The sequence below is a fragment of the Stegostoma tigrinum genome, chromosome 5 (genome assembly GCF_030684315.1).
Source record: "Stegostoma tigrinum isolate sSteTig4 chromosome 5, sSteTig4.hap1, whole genome shotgun sequence".
Classification (NCBI taxonomy): domain Eukaryota; kingdom Metazoa; phylum Chordata; class Chondrichthyes; order Orectolobiformes; family Stegostomatidae; genus Stegostoma; species Stegostoma tigrinum.
The window spans coordinates 60,198,529-60,221,643 of record NC_081358.1 but is presented as its reverse complement, the minus strand read 5'-3'; the positions used below and the strand labels follow the sequence as shown (position 1 = coordinate 60,221,643).

Genomic DNA, 23,115 nt, shown 5'->3' with positions numbered 1-23,115 from the left:
AGAATGCTACAGACTTCAATTTCAGTTTCAACCTTAAAGAAATTATATCTTTCTCAGAACATCTGATTTATACCTGAAACTGATATTGCAATGCAAAAAAGAAACCTTGAATTTAATATAAGTGCTGATATCATAGAAACACTTTGATGAAGCTGATCCCCTCTCTGTTAATTTAAAGATGGCATTCATCTTTTTAACAGTAATTAGATCAATGCCCTGTTACAATAATGGAGAGAGGAATTTGAAATAAATGGACTAACTTCCACATTTAATCACTTGACTTAATTGTTAAACTTCAATTTAATAAACAGAATTTTAATCTTATATCTGTATTAATATCTGAAAGTTTGACAAATCTCACTCAACATTCACATCCACGTTCAAATGCATACACACACAAGTGTATGCCTGTGTAGAAACATACACTTTATACAATCATAGGCACACGCACACGCACGCGCACACACACACAGACACAGACACACACACACACACACACACAGTCACACACATTTGCAAATACACATATACATAGACAAACTATGTGTTTACAGATGTACACAAACAAGTGCGCAATGTGCAGATATATACTCAAATACTGTCATAGATTTGTGCTGACACACACATATACACTTGCATAGATCTACATACACAGATATATGCTGACACACATTCAACTCCAGCAGGAATCACTGCATAATAACCAGTGTTATTGTCAAGTGAATTTAGTAAACAGGTTTTACTTGTAGTTCTGGACCAGTAGGAGGAGAATTGTGTACAAGTCAATAAATCCTCTGTCAGGGAAAAATTCTTTGTTCCAGACTCACTTATGTGCTTTGATTCAGTTAACAATCAGGAGCTAGAACTTTACACAGTTCTCCCCCTTACTGACTTGTCTAGTGTGCACTTCAATCTATGTCATTGAAATCTAGGAACATGGGAAGAGGGGCTTATTTATCAACCACTCTAATTTCTTCTGCCATTCAATTGGATCATGGTTGGTCTGCAATTACATAGAAACAGGAAAGTAGGAGAAGGAATAGGCCATTTGTCCTCTTGGTTTTGCTTGCCATTCAATATAATCATGGCTCATTATTCAACTCTTCCCAGTACCCTCTTACCATTTTCTTCACATATCATTTGATTCTTTTAGACCTAAGAACTATATCCAACTCCTTCTTGAAAACATTCAATGTTTTGACCTCAACTGCTTTCTGTAGCAGAGAATTCCTCAGGCTTACCACTCTCTCAATGAAGAAATTTCTCCTCACCTCTAACACACGTCTGGATTTACCATATTCTTTAAATTCATGTCTGAATGGCAAAACAATGTGCCTGTGTTTTCAATATTAATTCCCATTATCTACATGCTGAGAAATTACCGTTAAATCAGCCCTGATGGCAAAGTTTTCTGGTTTGATATCACAAAGATGAAGCTGGTAAGAAAAGTCATTCTCAAAATGCCTGGCCAATTCGAGGAAGCTCAATGCAATTCTATTTGTCACCTGCCACCATGCCTTTCTGCTACTGCCTCGCCAGGAAAGGGGGACCAGTTTTTCAATGGAGAACAGGCTGCGGTGCCATGCGTGACCAGCTGTAAGGTACTCCACAGCATAGAAATGTCCACAGGAACCAATTACTCTGAGAACGTGCTTACTGAGGTCCTGCAACAACTGGAAAAACACATACTCCTCCTGCTGAAAGAGGGACCACATACTAGACAGCTCTGCCCTTGAGAACGAGCCTGTCCTGCCTTTTAGGTGCTTGGTCCATAGCTGTGGTATTGTGACATTCTTCACCTCTAGTCCCAAGGAGTGCTTGATTTCAAGTGCAGTAAAGACAAGGATATCGACATCTGGAATGGGTCTGCTTTCCCGCTCATCCAATAGGTACAGACTTTCATAGCTCAGGAAGTTCTCTAGTTTGGATTTCAGTATGATGGGCTGCCCATTCCAATCAGCCTGGATGACTTTTTTCCCTTTGTCATAGTAAAGACAGCGCTTGTAAACCATAGTCTGTGTCACACATAAATCCTTACATAAATCTCCTGTTAAGACACCTTGTCTGTAGTCTTGACACTGAAACAAACAGAGAAACACACAGAGTCAGCTCTATTACATTTTATTGAAACTGGTCTACCAAATATGTGGGTAATGCTTCTAAAATTCAATCAAACTTCAAAATAGCATTTACCAAAAATCTTTACTTCTGAAGTATTACGTAATAGGTAATATTTGTACACCAATCTTTATATATTTTTTGGAATAGGATTATTAAATCTTTTCTCATGAATTCTAAACTTGCCAATATTTTTCTTCAAGATTTATAAAAATTCATACAAGAACATAGAAAACTGGTTAGCAAGGTTACATCACATAGAATTAAGGGGGAACTGGTCAATTGGATATAGAAGGTAGGAGACAGCGGGTGGCCAGGAAGATTGTTTTTTAGACAGATTGTCTGTGATCAGTGTTGTGCTGCAAGGGTCAATGCTGGGTCCACTGCTTTTCATTATTTACATAAATGATTTGGATGTGAATATAGGAGGAATGGTTAATAAATTTGCAGATGACACCAAAATCGTTGCTGCTGTGGGTAGCAAAGAAGGATATCTCCGACTACAGTGGGACTTTGATCAGATGGGCTAATGGGCCAAGGAGTGGCAAATGAAATTTAATTTAGACAAATGTGAGGTGTTATATTTTGGAAAGGAAAACCAGGGAAGATGCATACAGTTAATGATAGGGGCCTGGGCAGTGTCACTGAACAAGTAAATGTTGGGGTGCACGTTCATCTTTCATTGAAAATGGGGTCACAGGTAGGGTGGCGAAGAAGGCAATTGGCATGTTTGCCTTGATTGGTCAGTTCATTTAGTATAGGAATTTGGATATTATGTTGTGTCAGTGCAGGACATTGGTGAAACTACTTTTGGAATACAGCATTCTAGTTTCCCTGCTGTAGGAAAATGTTGTTAAACTTGAAAGAGTTCAGAAAAGCTTATAAGGATTTTGCTGGGATTGGAGGGATTGAGCTATAGGGACAGGCTAAATAGGCTGTGCTTTTTTCCCTGTAGCATCGGAGGCTGAGGGGTGAGCTGGTAGAGGTTTATGAAATCATAAGGGGCATGGAGAGGGTAAATAGCTAGGTTCCTCTTCCTAGGGTAGGGAAGTTCAAAACAAGAGAGGATAGGTTTAAAGTGAGAGGGGAAAGATTTAAAATGGACCTGAGAGGTAACTTTTATTCACGCAGAGGACATGAGAATCTGTCTGAATGAGACGTTCTTTGGAGTCTTGGTGCAGTATTGATGGGCCAAATAGACTGATTTTCACTGTAGGGGCTCTATGATGTACTCTATCACACCATCTGAAGCAAAGAACTTACCCTCTAACAGGGGGGGAACCAAAAAAGTAGTTAGTTGCAGTTTGCTTTATTTTGTAGCATACTCATTTTTATATAAAAATGACAGCATCCATTTTACTAGGCAACAAATTCTATCTCAAAACAGTAAAAAGACTGGTCAGTTCCTAACTCTTAGTTGTGCTTTCTGAGAGAAAATATTGGCCAAGATGATGTATCAGGTAATGGTTCTCAAGGAGGTAGTGTAAATTTGCATTAAGCTATATCCATTTGGATTATGTCACATGGTCTTTGGATGGAGACAGTTGAGATCTGCATTAGTTCCTAAGGGAGGCAGATGTGTTCTACACAGCTCCTGATTGTTCTAAGTTACTATGTCTAGCAAGTATCTTAGGCCCAACAATCTTCAATTGCTTTGTTCATGATCTTCCATTCACCGTAAGTTCGCAAGTGGAAATGCTTGCTGATGATTGCACCAAGTTGAGCATCTATTACTGAAGCAGTCCCCATCTAAATACAGTAAGTCTTGAATAATATCTATGCCTGAGCTGAAAAGTAGCAATTAATATTCACGCCACTCAAATACCAGGCAATGATCATTTCCAGTAAGGGCAATCACCCCTTGACATTCAATAACATTATCTTCCCTGAATCACTGCAGATTGTTTTTACACAGAGCGTGGTTCATGTGTGGAATGAACTGCTTGATGAAGTGGTGGATATGGGTACAATTACTATGTTTAAAAGACATTTGGATGGGTATATGAATAGGAAAGGTATGGAGGAATATGGGCCAGCAGCAGGCAGGTAGGATCAGTTTAGTTTGGAATTGTGTTTGGCAAGATATGACTTAATATCATTCTGAGGGCTATCATTGGCCAGAGTTCAAACTGGATTCACCATATAAATACTATGGCAGCAAGAGCAGATCAGAAACTGGGAATCCTGCAATAAATAACTTGCCTCCTGACTCCCCAAAGCCTATCCACTGTCGACAAAGCTCAAGTGAGGTGTGTAATAGGATACTCCCAACTTGTCTGAAAGAATGCAGCCCCACCAATACTCAAGAGGCTTGACACCACCCAGGACAAGCAGCCCACATCTACAAACATTCTGTCACTTCACCAGCGACACTCAGGAGCTGCAGTGTGTACTATCTGCAAAGGGCAATGTATAGATTCACTAAAGATCCTGAGACAGCATCTTCTAAATCCACAACAACTGCCATTTAAAGGGGCAAGTGTAGCAGAATTACAGGAACATCACCACCTGTAAATGTCCCTCCAAGCCACTCACCATCCTGATTTGGAAGTATGTCATCGTTTATTCAGTGTTGCTGGATCACAATCCTGGAACATCCTCCCTAACAGTATTGTGGGTCAATCTACAGCACATGGTCTGTAGCAGTTCAAGAAAGCAGCTCATGACCAGATTCTCAACAGCAACTATGATTGGGCAGTAAATGCTAGACCAGCCAGCGATGCCCAATCTCATGAGTGAATTAAAAAAAAGTAAGCTGTTTCGACTGCTATCATGCAGTAGGCTACCTTTCTATGTTAGACAACTACTTCCTCTATTTAGAGCACTTGTAGGTAAGCACTACAACTGCTAATTAAAAGGCCCTATACTCACCATAGAGAAAGAAGTATTGTTGGCAGCAAGCTGTCTGAACAAGTATATGAATAAAGACACCAAGGGAGTATTTACTGCTCCTAGCTGAATGATGCAATGTTGCAATCACTTGTAACAGGCAGTCAAAGAGGGGTTTATCAAAAGAACGTCACTTCAGACAATCCAGTCTTCCCTCAGCACTGAAATGTTCATTGAAATGACGTTGTTCCCCAGTGTATAGTTAAATAATTTAACAGTGTATAGTTTTATAAATGCCATGCTGTATCACTTTTAACATGTGATTTTGTTTAATTTGACTTCTCTGTAAAACTAAACTAAAATTAGAAGCACACAGTCAAAGAGCCATTTTGACTGTAGCTATTATGCAACAGGGCTGGAGCTAAACATTGCTAAGCAATGGCATGCTCTTGATCAACAAAAAATTCACATTCTAGTTTTAGTCAGGGCAAGGCACTTAGTCCTATTGTTCTGTGAGATATGTAATGTTTAGAGTAAGAGGCAGATATAACTCAATAACACAAAACTCAAAACTCTAGTGGAGGTTATTAAGTGAGCTAATCATGTAATGTACAACTGCACCAAGTGCAGTAGGCATTGTCTACTTGGACTTTATCAAGGCCTTTCACAAGATACTGCATGGTGAGTTGTTGAGTAAGGTTAAATCTTATGGGATCCAGGGAGAGCTAGCCAACTGGATACAACAGTAGCTTGAAGGTAGAAGACAGAGGGTGGTGGTAGAATGTTGTTTTTCAAAATGTAGGCCCGTGACCAGCATTGTGCTACAGGGATCAGTGCTGGGTCCACTGTTATTCATCATTTATATAAGTAATTTGGATGAGAATTTGGGAGGTACGGTTAGTAAGTTTGCAGATGACACCAAGATTGGTGATATGGTAGACAGTGAAGACAGTTACCTGGCAACACAGTGAGATCTTGATCAACTGGGTCAGTGGGCTGAGGAATGGCAGATGGAGTTTAATTTAGATAAATGCGAGGTGTTGTTCATTGGGTAGGTCAAACTAGGGCAAGACTTACACTGTCAAAGGTAGGGCCCCGTGGAGTATTATAGAACAAAGGAATCTAGGGGTGCAGGTTCAGAGCTCCTTGAAAATGGAGTCACAGGTAGTGAAAAAGGCTTTCAGCATGCTTGTTTTCATCAGTCAGAGCATTGAGTGTAGGAGTTGTGATGGCTTGTTGCTGCTGTGTAAGATACTGGTAAGGCTACATTTGGAATACTGCATGCAGTTCTGGTTGCCCGACTATAGAAAGAATATTGTTACACTAGAAAGAGTGCAGAAAATATTTACTAGGATGATACCTGGGCTGGAAAGTTTGAATTATAAGGAGAGGCTGGAACTTCTTTCTCTTGAGCATATTAGGCTGTGGGGTGACTTTACAGAGGTTTATAAAATCATGAATGGCATAGATAAGGTAGAGAGCCAAGTTTTTACCTATGGCAGGGGAGTCTAAAACTAGAGGGCATAGGTTTAAGGTGAGGCAAGAGATACAAAAGAGTCCAGAGGAGCAATATTTTCACACAGGAGGTGGTGAATGTTTGGAATACGCTGCCGGAGGCAGGGGTGGAGATGAGTACAATTTTGCCATTTAAGAAACATTTGAATATATATATGATGGGATAGGTATTAAAGGGATATGGACTAAACGCAGACAGATGGGACTAGATTAAGCGGCATGGACAAGTTGGGCCAAAGGGCCTGTTTCCGTGCTGTGAGCCTCTGTGACTCTATCATCCAAAGCCCCTTGTTTGTAAAACAAACCTTGCAAAACAGGAGAGTTTGTTGAGCGTGAAGGCGAAGGGAGAACAGATGGTTAAAGTTTAAGATTCTGAATCCTGAACTCCCATTCATCTCCAACACACTGCTTTCACTTCTAACAGAGATTGGTCAGAGGAGCAGGAAAACAATCAAATAGCAGGAAGTAGCTTGGCACTTCAAATATTCTAATGAAATGAGGTGAGAGTGACCATTCTTGACATCAAGGCTGCATTTGACTAAGTTTGGCATCAACAAACCCTAGAAAATCCGGAGTCACTGGGAATGAAGAGAAATCTTCTCTGCTGGTTGGAATCATACCTGTCAAATAGGAAGATGTGTATGTAGTTGGAAGACAGTCATCTCAGCTCCAGAACACCTTTGCATAAGTTCCTCAAGACAGTATCCTGAGCCCAACCACCTTCAGTTAATTCTTCAATTACCTTCCTTCCATCTTAAGGTCAGATGTGGGGAGACTCGTTAATGAATACACAATTTGTACCATTTGCAACTCCTCAAATACTGAAGCCCATCCAAATGTAGCAACACCTGAACAATATCCAGGCTTGAGCTAATAAGTAGCAAGTAACATTTGAGCCACACGAGTGTCGGGCAATGACCACCATCAATAAGAGACAGCCCAACCAATGTCCCTTTGCATTCAGTGCTTTTATCATCACTGAATCCCTCACTATCAACACCCTGAGTGGTTACTATTGACCAGAAAGTGAACTGGATAGCTATATAAACACAATGGCTACAAGAGCTGATGTGAGTTTGCTCACTGAGCTGGAAGGTTAGTTTTCAGACGTTTTGTCACCATTCTAGGTAACATCATCAGTGATCCTCCGACGAAGCTTCGTCGGAGGCTCACTGATGATGTTACCTAGAATGGTGACGAAATGTCTGAAAACTAACCTTCCAGCTCAGCGAGCAAACTCACATCCAGAACCTCAACCTGAGCTACAAATCTTCTCAAAACTTGCTACAAGAGCTGAGGCTAGGAATCCTGCAGAGAGTAACTCACTTCCTGACTCCCAAAGCCTGCTCATCATCTACAAGTCTCAAGTCAGGAGTGAGATGTGATAGTCTGCACTTCCATGGGTGAATACAGCTCCAACAATACTCAGGAAGCTGAACACTATCCAGAACAAAGTAATTCATTTGATTTGCACCACACCCACGGACATGCTCTTGCTCCACCACTGACACTCGGTATCAACAGTGTGTACCATCGGATCCACTGCAGAAATTCGCCAAGGCTCCTATGACAGCATGTTCCATCTGATACTACAGTAAGCAACAAACTGACTGATAGTAGCAAAGTTACTCACAAGTATCCTAAATGACTCAATCATCTGGTAGTTCAAAGCAGCAGTGATGCTTGCACCAATAGGAGTGCAATGATGATTTGTAAATATTACCTCAGGTTGACATCAGCAATTACTTTTAGGTGTAATGGAATCTGCACAGGTTTTGTTTCTTTTTTTGTGTGGTCTATGTATTCTTACCATAATATTCAAGATGTACGTGTATTTGGGACCTATGGTGCCACCTTACTGGCCTCTTGGCACTGGCAGCATTCTATGCTGCCCCTTCTTGTTTCTTCCAATCCTTACTCCAGCACTGCTCACCAAGCAGCAGGCAGCAAGTAATTGTTACATAGCTGTCCTGCTCAGTAAAGTTGTTGGCTTCACTGCTGCTGCTGCATTTAAACTAAGTGGTTTTTTTGATAGACATATAAAACATGCTTTGGAATGATCTGGAATTTCGTAAGCTTAAAAAAGTTGATGAACAAATAGCATGTTATTAATATTGGCATCTTGTCGGAGATTAAACACAGCAAAAACACTATACAAAGAATTAATGCTAACTGTCTAATAATACATACTGCATTTCTGTGTTGAACATTCAGGTCAGAGGAACTTCCAATGATGTTATCTGAATGTGTGTTACCTGTTGTAATATTTCTCTCATGTTTAAAGACATTGTTCTTTGTATAATCCTCCATATCATTCTTAAAATCTTAGATACTGTGGTTACCAAGATGGGCCCTCCTTCTCAACCTCTCCCCTCACTTGAAGCATGGTGACCCTCAGTTTAAACGACCACTAATTATCTCTCTTTCTGTATTGAGAGAGCATCCCTACAGTTCAATAGGACTATGGAGATTCTACATTTTACCTAAGATATTACAGGAATGCAAGCAGCTAACCAAACAGTTCTTCACAAAGGATGAATAAACTCAATAATCCAATGTTAGGCAGCTTCCTGAATAAATATTTTATGGAAATGGATTATTATCTGGGAGTCAATTAAAGGACAATCACCAAAATGGGGAGTTCCATACATCATCAATCAAAAAAGGGAATTTTGAGCAGTAAAGAATCATGAGCTGAATCCCGAGTTCTGGACTATTACTTAATCTTACTTCCCAGAATGAATCTTCTCTCCCTGTCTTTTTTTTTGGGAAATATGTCTGCCCCTTCATCTGAATTGTGATTTCATTACAAAACTGTGCTTTTGAACTCTGTTTTATTATTTGCACTGAAGGAGTATGTCTGAAGCACAGGAGCTACATTTTCTGAAATTCCAAGTAAAGCAACGAACAATGACAAATGAATAGCTGAACCACTGAATCTGTTAGTGTCATCTGTCATCTGTGCCAATTATTAAAAGATAATTTCCTATTTTTGCATTCATTAACCCAAACCCCAGAGTCTCCCTATCCCCTCCCTTGCCTCATAACGCCAAGTCGCACTGTGTTCCTGAGATAACAAAGTGTGGAGCAGGATGAACACAGCAGGCCAAGCAGCATCTTAGGAGCACAAAAGCTGACGTTTCGGACCTAGATCCTTCATCAGAAAAGGGGGAGGGTTCTGAAATAAATAGGGAGAAAGGGGGAGGCAGATCGAAGATGGATAGCGGAGAAGATAGGGTGAGAGGAGACAGACAAGTTGTTCCTATTGCGTTTTGCTAGCCCAGCAGATTTTTAACTATAATTTTGTCCAATTTTCTCAAGTTAGACAATTCAATGCAAAATAATTGTTTCTTAAGTAAAAGAGACTTCAAGGAAACAATATAATAATTTTAAATATAGCCACAGACTGACAAAATGAAGGACTCGAAAGCGGCCATTCACAACAAGAAGCAGTTCTTTGATAGTAACAGCCAAGTAAATCTTCTTCCCTACACTTCCCTCTCTTAAATCCCCTTTGAGTGTTCATCCAGTTCCCTTCAGAATATTATTATTGTTGAATCTGCTTCCACCAAACTTTCACACTTTCCATTCCAAATCACAGTAATATACTATGTAAAAATGTTACCTCATGTCTCTTTCTAACTTTTGTCAATTACCTTATATTGTCTGGTTGTTGATGCTTTTGTCAATGAAAACAGTGTCAATACTTGAACAAAATTATTCATGTTTTCAAATACAACTAACAAATCTCTTCTTAGCTTTCCTTGCTTGAAGGAGAGTAGCCCCAGCATTTCCAGTCTTTCTGCATAGCTGAAATCCCTTTTCCCTCATATCATTCTAATAAACCTCTCATGTACCCTCTCCAAGGCCTTGCCATTCTTTCTAAAATTTGGTGCCAGAAGAGAACACAGAATTTAATAAAATCCGACTGAGACCTAACCTGTGCTTTATAAAGGTCGAACATAACTACTTCTGCATGCTATAAATTTTTGAACAATAAAGCCAATAAATCTATACTTAATTTTAACAGACTCTTTACCTTGGTCTATTACTGTGAAGAAATTCTCAATTCTCAGTCCTTGCACCTTCTTTAAAACTGCATTCTTTAATTCATGTTTTCTCTTCTGTTTTTCCTACCACTACCTACCTTCCCTACCTTTCTGTTTTTGTGTAGTCCATCCTATGTTGACCATTTCATCACTGAGCCTATGGCCTCTTGATGTTTATTATTGTTCTTATCACAACTTTCTACAAAGATTTCTAAAATCTTTGAAGTTATTCCTTATACACCCAAATTCAAATTACTGATATATATCAAAATACAGGGATCCTAATAGTGACCCTTCCTATGTTTAGAACTGCATGGCACCCTTCAGTCAGAGGAACATTATTCATTACTACCTTTGACTTTTGCCTTTAACCTATGCTGCCACTGTCCACAGACTGTAGGATTGTTATCTTTTTTTGTGTGGAATTTCTTCAAAATAACCCTTAAAAGTACAGATATGTAACATCAACAGTATGCTCATCAACTCAATGCATTATTTTATCAAGGAATACATTGTAGGTAGCCAAACATAATTATCTGTAACAAATTCTTTTTCAGTCTTCTATATATGGCCAAAAGTATTCAAATGCAAATTAATCTTGTCTCAGATTATTACCTGAAAGTTTCTCACCACTGGTGTTAAGGTGACTAGCCTCAGATTGTCTGTTTTCCCTGCATCCTTTTATAAGAATGGGTGTAACATTGCAAACATCCAGGTCACCATTACCATCCCCTTGTTCAAGAAGGTAATGGAAACATCTCCAGATCCACCAGAATTTTAACCCTGACTTCCTTGGGATCCCAGGATGCATTCAGACTGAATGATTTTTCTCCTTTGAAGACTGTGATTTTTTTTAGTGCCTTCACTCTTTCCTATTTTCTTCAGTATTCTTACTGCTCCCTTCTTTACTGCTAGACTCCAAGGATTCTTTTTATCTGTCTTCAGTCTTTTAGTCCCTCAACCGCAGCCTCCATAAATGTCTGGTCCTATTCAGACCCACCAATCCATTTAATTCCTAATCTTATTAGTTATCAAAGGAATTTTCCTGACTTATAATTATTCTGTACACACTGTGAATTTAGCTAATATGTTTCACATATCCAGTAAATTGCTTTTTTAATCTCAGTGATGTTTCAGCCAATTGGTGTGATAGAATATCCAGGAGCTTGCTATTATTGAGGGGACAGTTGCATAATCGTAATGATATGGGGCAGTATTCCATGTAAATTCACTGGGGTTTTGAATTTAATTCCCACAACAGATGATGAGATTTAAATTTCAATTGAATGAAAATCTGAAAAATAGTCTCAGTAACGGTGACCATGACAACTATCATTGAATATCAAAAAAATCAATCTAGCTCATTAAGGAAAACACTCTGTCATCCCTAGATAATAAAATGTGAGGCTGGATGAACACAGCAGGCCAAGCAGCATCTCAGGAGCACAAAAGCTGACATTTCGGGCCTAGACCCTTCATCAGAGAGGGGGATGTGGAGAGTGAACTGGAATAAATAGGGAGAGAGGGGGAGGTGGACCGAAGATGGAGACAAAAGAAGATAGGTGGAGAGAGTATAGGTGGGGAGGTAGGGAGGGGATAGGGCAGTCCAGGGAAGACGGACAGGTCAAGGAGGTGGGATGAGGTTAGTAGGTTGATGGGGGTGCGGCTTGGGGTGGGAGGAAGGGATGGGTGAGAGGAAGAACCGGTTAGGGAGGCAGAGACAGGTTGGACTGGTTTTGGGATGCAGTGGGTGGGGGGGGAAGAGCTGGGCTGGTTGTGTGGTGCAGTGGGGGGCGGGGACGAACTGGGCTGGTTTAGGGATGCAGTAGGGGAAGGGGAGATTTTGAAACTGGTGAAGTCCACATTGATACCATATGGCTGCAGGGTTCCCAGGCGGAATATGAGTTGCTGTTCCTGCAACCTTCGGGTCCCATTGCAACTCTCTTGTAATCTCTTCGGCCTTGAAACTGCTCGACCATCTACCTACTAACCTCATTCCATGAGACCACCTATTTTGGTGTCATTCCATGATGTCACGTACTTAAGTGTCACATTTCCTATTTCCCTTCTTGAATAGAGAACAACATCACCTACTGTCCAGTCATCCAAGGCCTCTCTAGGGACAAGTGAGTGTGTAAGACCTTGGCGAATTCTCCTGTCTTGACTCTCTCAAAACATCCTGGGATAGATACCATTTGGCCCTGTGGACTCATCAACCACAATGCACTTCAAGAGACTAAAGACTTCAAGAGAATACTATTTCTTAGTTGATTTCAAAATGTCTCAGCAGATGAGCATGCTGGCCATTAGTCTCACTGGCCTCTATATCCTTCTCCTCAGTGAATAATGATGTAAAGTAGTCATTTAAGATTCTCCCTGTATCTTATACACGCACAATTTCCTGTCTTTAACTTTGATTGATCCCACCTTTTTCCTTATTATGCTCCCGTCTTTAATGTATGCATAGAATACCTTGGGATTCTATTTATCCCTAACTGCCCATTTCACGGACTCTTCTTGCTCTCCAAATTCCCGATTGAGTCCTTTCCTGCCCTCACCACATTCCCCATGCGCCATGCCCAATTTTAGCTTCACAAACCTTGCATATGTATTTTCCCCCTCTGGCTAAAGTCGCAAAAAATCTCTATCCAACTGTTCCTTAATCTTGTCAATTGTTTCCTTTCCCCATCTGAACATGCCAGCCTTGAACTCTGATCAATAGGTTTTCAAACAACTCTCACATGTCAAATACCTGTTAGAAGTTCCACCCAATGAACACTCACTAGCTCCTGTCTAAATACTGATGTTATTTGCCTTCCTCCAAATTAGTACTGTCTGACAAGCTCCTGACTTATCCTTATTCATGGCTCTCTCAACACTTAAGGAGTTGTGATCACTGTTACCGAAATGGTCTTCCACTGAAAAGTCAGTAACCCGGTCAGGTTCATTAGCTCTTCAAACGTATTTCATGGCGAGTTTGCTGATTGCACTAGTGGTGAGGGAAGTACTGCTGGGGAAACTATTTAGAAACCCAAATGGACATTGTCAGACTTAAGAAAATAAGTCAGGAGTTCTTGGCTTTTTACTCAAGACTGGATAGAATGTATGCAGCAGGGGTATAAGAAGGAAGAACGGAGGCAGCAGGCGCACAAGCAATCTAGAGTAGAGGACAGGTTATTGGAGGAAAACAAAAGCTCCTTGAGGAACACAGCAGACCAGAGGAGCAGGAAAGTTAATGTTTCAGTTCGCGACCCCTCTTCCGATCTGAAACGTCAACTTTCCTGCTCCTCTGATACTGCCTGGCCCACTGTGTTTCCCCTCTCCCCATCCCCCTCTCTGATGAAGGGTCTAGGCCCGAAACGTCAGCTTTTGTGCTCCTGAGATGCTGCTTGGCCTGCTGTGTTCATCCAGCCTCACATTATATTATCTTGGAATTCTCCAGCATCTGCAGTTCCCATTAACTCTGTCATCCCTGTCTGGTTCTGGAGTCACCAAGACAATGTGGATCCAGACCCTCAGTAATATGATTAACTGCCATCTGAAGTCTCTATCAATCCATTCATTTCAAGAGCAGTTAGAATCAAGCTGAAATGCAGGGATTACCTAAGATGCCCTCATCTGATGAAAGAACAATAGACAAAACTCAGTTCCTGAGTTTCCAAATGTCTTCACTGAATTTTTTTTAACATGTCGTTATACACACATGGGCATATTTAACACATACACATACATAGACACACATGTATATCTGTATGTACGTAAATACTTAAATATATGTGTGTGAGTGGTCTCTCCGGAAAGCAGACAAGGGTGGCGATGGAAAAATGTCTTGGGTGGTGGGGTCGGATTGTAGATGGCGGAAGTGTCGGAGGATGATGCGTTGTATTCGGAGGTTGGTGGGGTGGTGTGTGAGAACGAGGGGGATCCTCTTTGGGTGGTTGTGGCGGGGGCGGGGTATGAGGGATGTGTTCCGGGGAAATGCAGGAGATGCGGTCAAGGGTGTTCTCGACCACTGTGGGGGGAAAGTTGCGGTCCTTGGAGAACTTGGACATCTGGGATGTGCGGGAGTGGAATGCCTCATCGTGGGAGCAGATGCGGCAGAGGCGGAGGAATTGGGAATAGATGACATGTCCATCATGGGCCTCCTGCAGTGCCACAATGATGCCACCCGAAGGTTGCAGGAACAGCAACTCATATTCCGCTTGGGAACCCTGCAGCCCAATGGTATCAATGTGGACTTCACCAGCTTCAAAATCTCCCCTTCCCCCACCGCATCCCAAAACCAGTCCAGTTTGCCCCCTCCCCCCACTGCACCACACAACCAGCACAGCTCTTCCCTTCATCCACTGCATCCCAAAACCAGTCCAGCCTGTCTCTGCCTCCCTAACCTGTTCTTCCTCTCACCCATCCGTTCCTCCCACCCCAAGCCGCACCTCTATCTCCTACCTACTAACCTCATCCCACCTCCTTGACCTGCCCGTCTTCCCTGGACTGACCTATCCCCTCCCCACCTCCCCACCTATACTCTCCTCTCCACCTATCTTCTTTTCTCTCCATCTTTGGTCCGCCTCCCCCTCTCTCCCTATTTATTCCAGTTCACTCTCCCCATCCCCCTCTCTGATGAAGGGTCTAGGCCCAAAACGTCAGCTTTTGTGCTCCTGAGATGCTGCTTGGCCTGCTGTGTTCATCCAGCCTCACATTTTATTATCTTGGATTCTCCAGCATCTGCAGTTCCCATTATCACTATTCGTAGCCAGTAAGGCAATCATTGAGATTAGACGATAATAAAATGTGAGGCATTTTATCTTGGAATTCTCCAGCATCTGCAGTTCCCATTATCATTGAGATTAGACTGTCGGTTTTTGCACACGGCGAATAATATTTTGAAAATTATACCAAATAGAAAACCGACCCCGTTTCGATTGGGTGGGGAGTGGGGCGAGAGGAGTGATTTATTTTAAGCTTTAAACGCTATTCGAAACTACTGACCTTGTTAAATATAAGTTTACCCCGGGGCAGACTTTGTGTGTTTTAAAGGCAAATGTATTTCTAGGTGACTTGCAAGGGCTTAGTGCGGAAGCTCCTTTCCAGCTTCCTGCCACTGCTAGTTCTGCGATTACAAGTGATTGAAGTCAAATTGTTAGATCGGTGGGGGTAAACAAAAAGGTTAAAATTACTTCACTGCGATTACGGTGTTTACACGCAAATTAATGAACTGAACTCAGTTTCATTGTTGATGCTAATCTGTACCAGGTGGGGTGGGGGTGTCATTAATTACCCTCTGTGGTTTGAATCACCTCGTCATAAGCAGAGGCAACTTCATTCAAACATCGCTCGCTGTCTGAATTGGGACCCGTTTACCTGGTCTTAAAATAGAAAATAAAAGTTTTTAAATCTATAAACAATTTAATAAGCATTTTTGAGAAGAGGTAAATTGCGCTGATTTAGTAACTTTCCAAATATGTCGAATTGTGAAAATCAACACAACCAGAGTAATTTATTAATCGCTCACTTTAAACTGGATGACAAAGCGGACTTCAAATAATCTGCTGGATCCCTCTTTTGTCTGTTTCCCAGTTTTTAAATAGACACTGTGAGAACTCTGTTCCTCAAAGAATGAGCAGAACTTAATGTGCAATTTGGAGGCGCCATTTATTTCGGTACTTAATGGTTTTACATAGTTATCCAATTCAAAGCCACCTCTCTCCCACTCCCCCAAAAAACTGAATAAACAGATTTGGAGTATCAGACCCCGGCTGGCATACGTGAAGGGAATCCCGAGGGCTTTGTACCCAGGGACGCCTCAATTTCGGATTATTTTGGGGAAGTTTTTCTTGAATTTTTTTTATGTAACACACTTGGGATAGAACGATTAACCAATAAGATGTTGAGAAAAGAATAAGCTCTGTTCATTTGTAAGATTGCATCCTCCTTATGGGCGAAGTCCAGACATTCTCGGATCAATGGACCCTTCCTCAAAACTGATGATGGCTGGTAAAACTTCGGTTTATATGCAGAAAATAGGTTTGGGTAGGGAGTAAATGATAGGGCAGAACCCAAAGAGAGAGAAAAACACCCGGACGGACAAAGGAGTTGAAAACGATCTGGCTGGGAAGGTGAGGTACAAAGTCCCGTCTCGAGTCTGAACGACTCGTAAATTCTCAGATGCAGTAACATCAATTAGTTTCTGCATATCTGTTCATCCATTATATTGTGAAAGGCTTTTTTTTACCAGTGTACGGAGGATCCCTTTACTCCTCTGGTCAGTGCAGTAATCTGCGAAAAGACTCCTGCGGATGAATGTTGACGCGTTCAGAAGCAGCCAGCAGCTGATACACAGGAGAAAATAGAAAAAAACACGTTTCCTGAGCAATTTCGCTCGAAACTGCCGAAAACCGGGAGTCCAGATGACCGTAGGCATGGCTCCAGTACCTTCAGCCATCAGCCCCATGAACCGAGTGGGAGAGAGCTCGGTGTCCTGGCCGAGCTGCTCTCCAATGGATTCGGCATCTCTCTGGGTCAGCCTTCAGACTTCAGACAGCTAGCCTCTGGGAACGTTCCTGTGAAGCAGCAACATTAAGTTACAAGCACTCAAGAGTGGAGAGAGCACTTCCCATACATTTACTGCGAGATGCCACCCACACACATTAGTATGACAGCACAGAGAGACAGACAAGAAACACTGAACTCCCACCGACCCCGCTCATGTTTATTCCGCCAGACTTTAATTTCTCCTGGAGGTTCCCAGTTTGCTTTTGTATTTAAATCACGTACTTCTGCATTCTTCCTTTCTTCTCTCCTCTCTCCGAGTGCCAGAATCAGATTGTTAGAGTTGCCATAACGCTCACCCGTAGGATCTCACCCTGTATTTTAATTTTTTTTAAGTTAGAGGTTCAGGAAGATAGTAAGGAAAATAAACTTGATTAAATATCATTTTAATTCCAACGACCGGATAAAATGTCAGCGTAACGCTGGAAGGAATGGATAAAGGTGTGCGCTGAATTAAGTGGATTGTGAATGGCCTTGATATCTGAGGAATATATTGTCATCTGAGAATTTACGAGTCGTTCAGACTCGAGACGGGACTTTGTACCTCACCTTCCCAGCCAGATCGTTTTCAACTCCTTTGTCCGTCCGGGTGTTTTTCTCTCTCTTTGGGTTCTGCCCTATCATTTACTCCCTACCCAAACCCAAACCTATTTTCTGCATATAAACCGATGTTTTACCAGCCATCATCAGTTTTGAGGAAGGGTCCCCGGACCTGAAACGCCAAGTCTATTTTTTTTTCTTCACCAATTCTACCAGACCTGCTGAGCTTTTCTAGAAACTTCTGTAAATGTATATGGTCTTTTTCCTAGGGTTGGGGAATTGAAAACCAGAGGGCATAGGTTTAAGGTGAGATGGGAAAGATTGAAGAAGTACTTCAGGGGCAACTTATTCATACAGAGAGTGGTGCATAAATGCAATGTGATGACAAAGAAAGTGGTTAAGGCAGGTACAATAGTAATATTTTTAAAAATTGGATACTTACAGGGATAGCATGGGTTTAGAGAGGCGTGGGCCAAATGCAGGCATTTGAAACTAGCTGATTGGGCACTATGGACTAGTTTGGGGCCAAAGGGCCTGTTTCCATGCTGTATTACTCTTATGAACATTTGACTCTATGTTTGCGGATTCGACTTATTTGGAATCTGACTTTCCGTTTGTCCTCTCGTCACAGGTTTGGGATTTCCCTTGTAAAATGTGCCTTTGCCACTGTTATAACATTTTGATATTCCACCTTTAGTTCTCTCCATTCCCAGCACTGATGCTTTCCTCTACCTGGTCCTTCTCTACAGCTTAATGGGGTGGCAGGAAGGCCTTCAGAGTGGGTTTCCACACCGGGTTTTTCCAAGCTATTGTTGGAACTTCAAGAAACAACACCTTGCCACCGCAGGTTTTAAGTGGTCTCACTGTTTCCCTCTCCCATACCCTCGCCATTTTCCTAAGGGTCCATGCCTCAATGCATGTGGGGTCATTGGAATCAAACTGTTCCAATGCTTTCCTAGACTGGTCAGTACCGTTAGACACCAACTTTCTTAACCATCTATTGGTGTGTTCCAGGGTTTTAATACCCTGATTTAACATTATTCATAAACTCTTTGGAACACCACCCAGAAGCCAGTACAAACACTGTTGGGTGATTACCTTTGTTAATATTTGGTCAGCACATCTAGCAGGTCGCCATTGTGAATATCCATAATGGTCAATAGCACACTCTTTAATTGCTTACTTGTTTCCCCCTCTGCTGTTACACATCAGGCAAAGTCAAGTGTATGTCTGGATACCGGCACATTCCAATCAGTTTCCTTTCTTAGGCATCATCTAAACTACATCTGTTCTCTGCTGATTAGTTGCCTGGAACAATTCCCTTGCATTAAACTAGGGCACACATGTTCCTATATCCTTGGCAATATTTCACAATTGTTTTATCCTGAAGGGAGTATTTCATATGGTTTAGATACCCTGTCCCGGAACCCCACTCTCTCGTACTACCTTGCAGGTCAAGGGTTGGGTTGGACGGTCATGAAATTGGTGACACTGGTTTTATCAGCTCCTTCAGGCCATATGCTGATCGAGGTTCCCTGTTGTCATTGTGAACGTATCTGGCTACTATATTGACTCCATAAGCTCAATTTATACCTTCATCACTGTCTTCCCTCCCTATTTCAGGTCCGAATGCACATATTATTCCTCTCTGAGCAGGGAGTTTGCTTTGTAATGTTTCTATCTGATTTGAATACTTTGTATGATTTCCTGTGTTACTTTTCTTCTGCTGCTCTGCTCTCTGTATCGCGTTCATACCAGTTTTCAAATCATTGCATTTTTTTCTCTCATTCCTGTACCACATAATTAATTGTATAGGACTCCTCCTCTCGCTTACCATTCTCTTTAACCAGCTTTTCACAAAACAGCTGATATTGATTGTCACGTACAAATCCACGGTATTCTGTAAATAAATAACATTCTCATTGTGAATGACCACTTCCTCAAGGAGCCACTCAGAGATAATAAGAACTATTGGAGCCAGAGAAAACACTATGTGGAGTTGGAGAAACACAGTGGGCCAGGCAGTATCAGAGGAGCAGGAAAGTTGACGTTTCAGATCGGAAGAGGGGTCGCGAACTGAAACATTAACTTTCCTGCTCCTCTGGTCTGCTGTGTTCCTCAAGGAGCTTTTGTTTTCCTCCAATAACCTGTCCTCTACTCTAGATTGCTTGTGCGCCTGCTGCCTCCGTTCTTCCTTCTTATACCCCTGCTGCATACATTCTATCCAGTCTTGAGTAAAAAGCCAAGAACTCCTGACTTATTTTCTTAAGTCTGACAATGTCCATTTGGGTTTCTAAATAGTTTCCCCAGCAGTACTTCCCTCACCACTAGTGCAATCAGCAAACTCACCATGAAATACGTTTGAAGAGCTAATGAACCTGACCGGGTTACTGACTTTTCAGTGGAAGACCATTTCGGTAACAGTGATCACAACTCCTTAAGTGTTGAGAGAGCCATGAATAAGGATAAGTCAGGAGCTTGTCAGACAGTACTAATTTGGAGGAAGGCAAATAACATCAGTATTTAGACAGGAGCTAGTGAGTGTTCATTGGGTGGAACTTCTAACAGGTATTTGACATGTGAGAGTTGTTTGAAAACCTATTGATCAGAGTTCAAGGCTGGCATGTTCAGATGGGGAAAGGAAACAATTGACAAGATTAAGGAACAGTTGGATAGAGATTTTTTGCGACTTTAGCCAGAGGGGGAAAATACATATGCAAGGTTTGTGAAGCTAAAATTGGGCATGACGCATGGGGAATGTGGTGAGGGCAGGAAAGGACTCAATCGGGAATTTGGAGAGCAAGAAGAGTCCGTGAAATGGGCAGTTAGGGCTAAATAGAATCCCAAGGTATTCTATGCATACATTAAAGACGGGAGCATAATGAGGAAAAAGGTGGGATCAATCAAAGTTAAAGACAGGAAATTGTGTGTGTATAAGATACAGGGAGAATCTTAAATGACTACTTTACATCATTATTCACTGAGGAGAAGGATATAGAGGCCAGTGAGACTAATGGCCAGCATGCTCATCTGCTAAGACATTTTGAAATCAACTAAGAAATAGTATTCTCTTGAAGTCTTTAGTCTCTTGAAGTGCATTGTGGTTGATGAGTCCACAGGGCCAAATGGTATCTATCCCAGGATGTTTTGAGAGAGTCAAGACAGGAGAATTCGCCAAGGTCTTACACACTCACTTGTCCCTGGAGAGGCCTTGGATGACTGGACAGTAGGTGATGTTGTTCTCTATTCAAGAAGGGAAATAGGAAATGTGACACTTAAGTACATGACATCATGGAATGACACCAAAATAGGTGGTCTCATGGAATGACCCTAAGATAGGCTGTATCGCGTACAGCAAGGAAGGTTATCATAAATTGCAGCAGTGTCTTGATTAGCTGGGCAAGTGGGTGGAGAAATGGCAAATGAACTTTAATGCAGATAAGTGTCAAGTTTTGTATTTTAGACAGTCAAATAGTAGGAGACATGGTGGCGGGAGAGGGGATGTGTTCAAGAATATGAAAGGCTTGGAGAGGGTGAATGCACTTAGCCTTTTGCCCAGGGTTGAGGAATTGAGGACAATGGGGTCCTCAATGGGTTACTTTAAGGTAAGAGCAGAATGAATACAGGGGAACAATGAAGGCAATCAGGCGGCATGGTGGGTCAGTGGTTAGCACTGCAGCCTCACAGCACCAGGGACCCGGGTTCAATTCCAGCCTCAGGCAACTGTACGTGTGGAGTTTGCACATTCTCCCCGTGTCTACGCGGGTTTCCTCCGGGTGCTCTGAGTTTCCTCCCACAGTCCAAAGATGTGCAGGCTAGATGGATCGGCCATACTAAATTGCCTATCGTGTTCAGGGGTATGTGGGTTATAGGGGGATGGGACTAGGTGGGATGCTTCAGGGGCGGTGTGGACTTGTTGGGCTGAAGGGCCTGTTTCCACACTGTAGGTATTCTAATCTAATCTAATCTAAAATGGGAGAACCAGTTACACAGCAAAGCCTTATTTACACAATAAAATGAAGAGCTTCGAACGATTATAACAGGGATACCCATAGGTTTGAATTGACATGAGGACCAGTTTAGTCCAATTTCTGCTCCTTGCTCCCTTTGCATCCCACTCATATCACTCCCAGGCCATCAAGTTATTCGTAAATAACAATGCGAGGTGATGACCAGTTTATCTGTTTTTGTGATGTTGATTGAAAGAAATATTGGTCAGGATACTGGGGAGAACATTCCTGGCCTCATCACAGCAAATTTTACATCTTCCCCTTCCCAGAGCCAAGGAGGCTTAGTTTAAAAGACAGCATCTCCAACAATGCAGCCCACCCTAAGTAGTGCATTAGAAAGTCAGAGTTTGGTCCTGAAGAAGGGTTATACCCAAAACATTGATTGCTCCTTTCCTCCAGATGCTGCCCCGCGTGCTGTGTTCTTCCAGCCTCCCCTTTGTCTACCTTTAGTTTGTACACATGTGCTGGAACTGACTTAAGACATTTGGTGTTTCAGGAGCCAGAGTGCTACCAATTATGCCACCATGCAGTACCAGGCCCTGCACCTTACACCCAAGTCCAGCTCATTTTTGCTTAATACATTTTTCCATTTCATTCTTCCTGGGTTATACCTCAAATTTTTGATAATTCCAAAACGTAGTTGTCAAAATCTCCCCTTTCCCCTGCAGATTTCCCTATTGATTCTGCCATGCATATCCCCCGAACAGCCAATTGTTTTACAGCTGCAATGCTGAACTTTTAAATAACACTCTTGCTTTTTCATGGATAGACTGAGGTGAAATCAAGCCAGGGTTTGGGTTTTTATGCTACATGAGTCACAGTTTAATGTTACAGGGGAAATAATTTAGGACTCTGATGAGGTGTAATTTCTCCACCCAGACAGTGCAGATCCTATGGAGTTCAAAGTTGAGGCTGGAACATTGTATGATTTCAAGAAGGAGTTAGGTATAAAAACCGAAAGAACTATGGACGCTGTAAATCAGCAACAAAAACAAAGTTGATGAAAAAGCTCAGCAGGTCTGGCAGCATCTGTGAAGGAAAGAGCAGAGTTAACATTTCAGGACCACTGTCGTTTGTGATATATGTAAATGATCTGGAGGAAGGTGTAGGTGGTCTGATCAGCAAGTTTGCTGATGACACTAAGATTGGTGGAGTAGCTGATAGTGAAGGGGACTGTCAGAAATTACAGCAGAATATAGATAGACTGGAGAGTTGGGCAGATAAATGGCAGATGGAGTTCAATCCGGGCAAGTGCGAGGTGATGCATTTTGGAAGGTCAAATTCAAGGGCGAACTACACAGTAAATGGAAAAGTCCTGGAGAAATTGATGAACAGAGAGATCTGGGTGTTCAGGTCCATTGTTTCCTGAAGGTGACAATGCAGGTCAATAGGGTGGTCAAGAAGGCACATGGCATGCTTTCCTTCATTGGGCGGGGTATTGAGTACAAGAGTTGGCAGGTCATGTTGCAGTTGTGTAGGACTTTGGCTCAGCCACATTTGGAGTA

The 23,115-nt window shown here is 41.9% G+C and overlaps 1 protein-coding gene across 3 annotated transcripts in view; it reads right to left on the bottom strand.

Annotated features, from left to right (window-relative positions):
• The window catches only part of dipk1c (divergent protein kinase domain 1C), a 31,397-nt gene extending 14,146 nt beyond the window's left edge, over nucleotides 1–17,251 (bottom strand). For 2 of the 3 annotated variants that reach the window (XM_059646333.1, XM_048529614.2), the window contains exons 1-2: nucleotides 16,744–17,171; nucleotides 1,383–2,078 (exon numbers count right to left, since the gene is read on the bottom strand). In XM_059646333.1, the coding sequence (XP_059502316.1) occupies nucleotides 1,383–2,078; nucleotides 16,744–16,962 (915 nt within the window). In that variant the 5' untranslated portion in view covers nucleotides 16,963–17,171. Of the gene's footprint in view, nucleotides 1–1,382; nucleotides 2,079–16,743; nucleotides 17,172–17,209 lie in introns of those variants that run through there. The other variant, XM_048529613.2, reaches the window with a different exon arrangement.
• Between the last annotated feature and the right edge of the window lie 5,864 nt (nucleotides 17,252–23,115).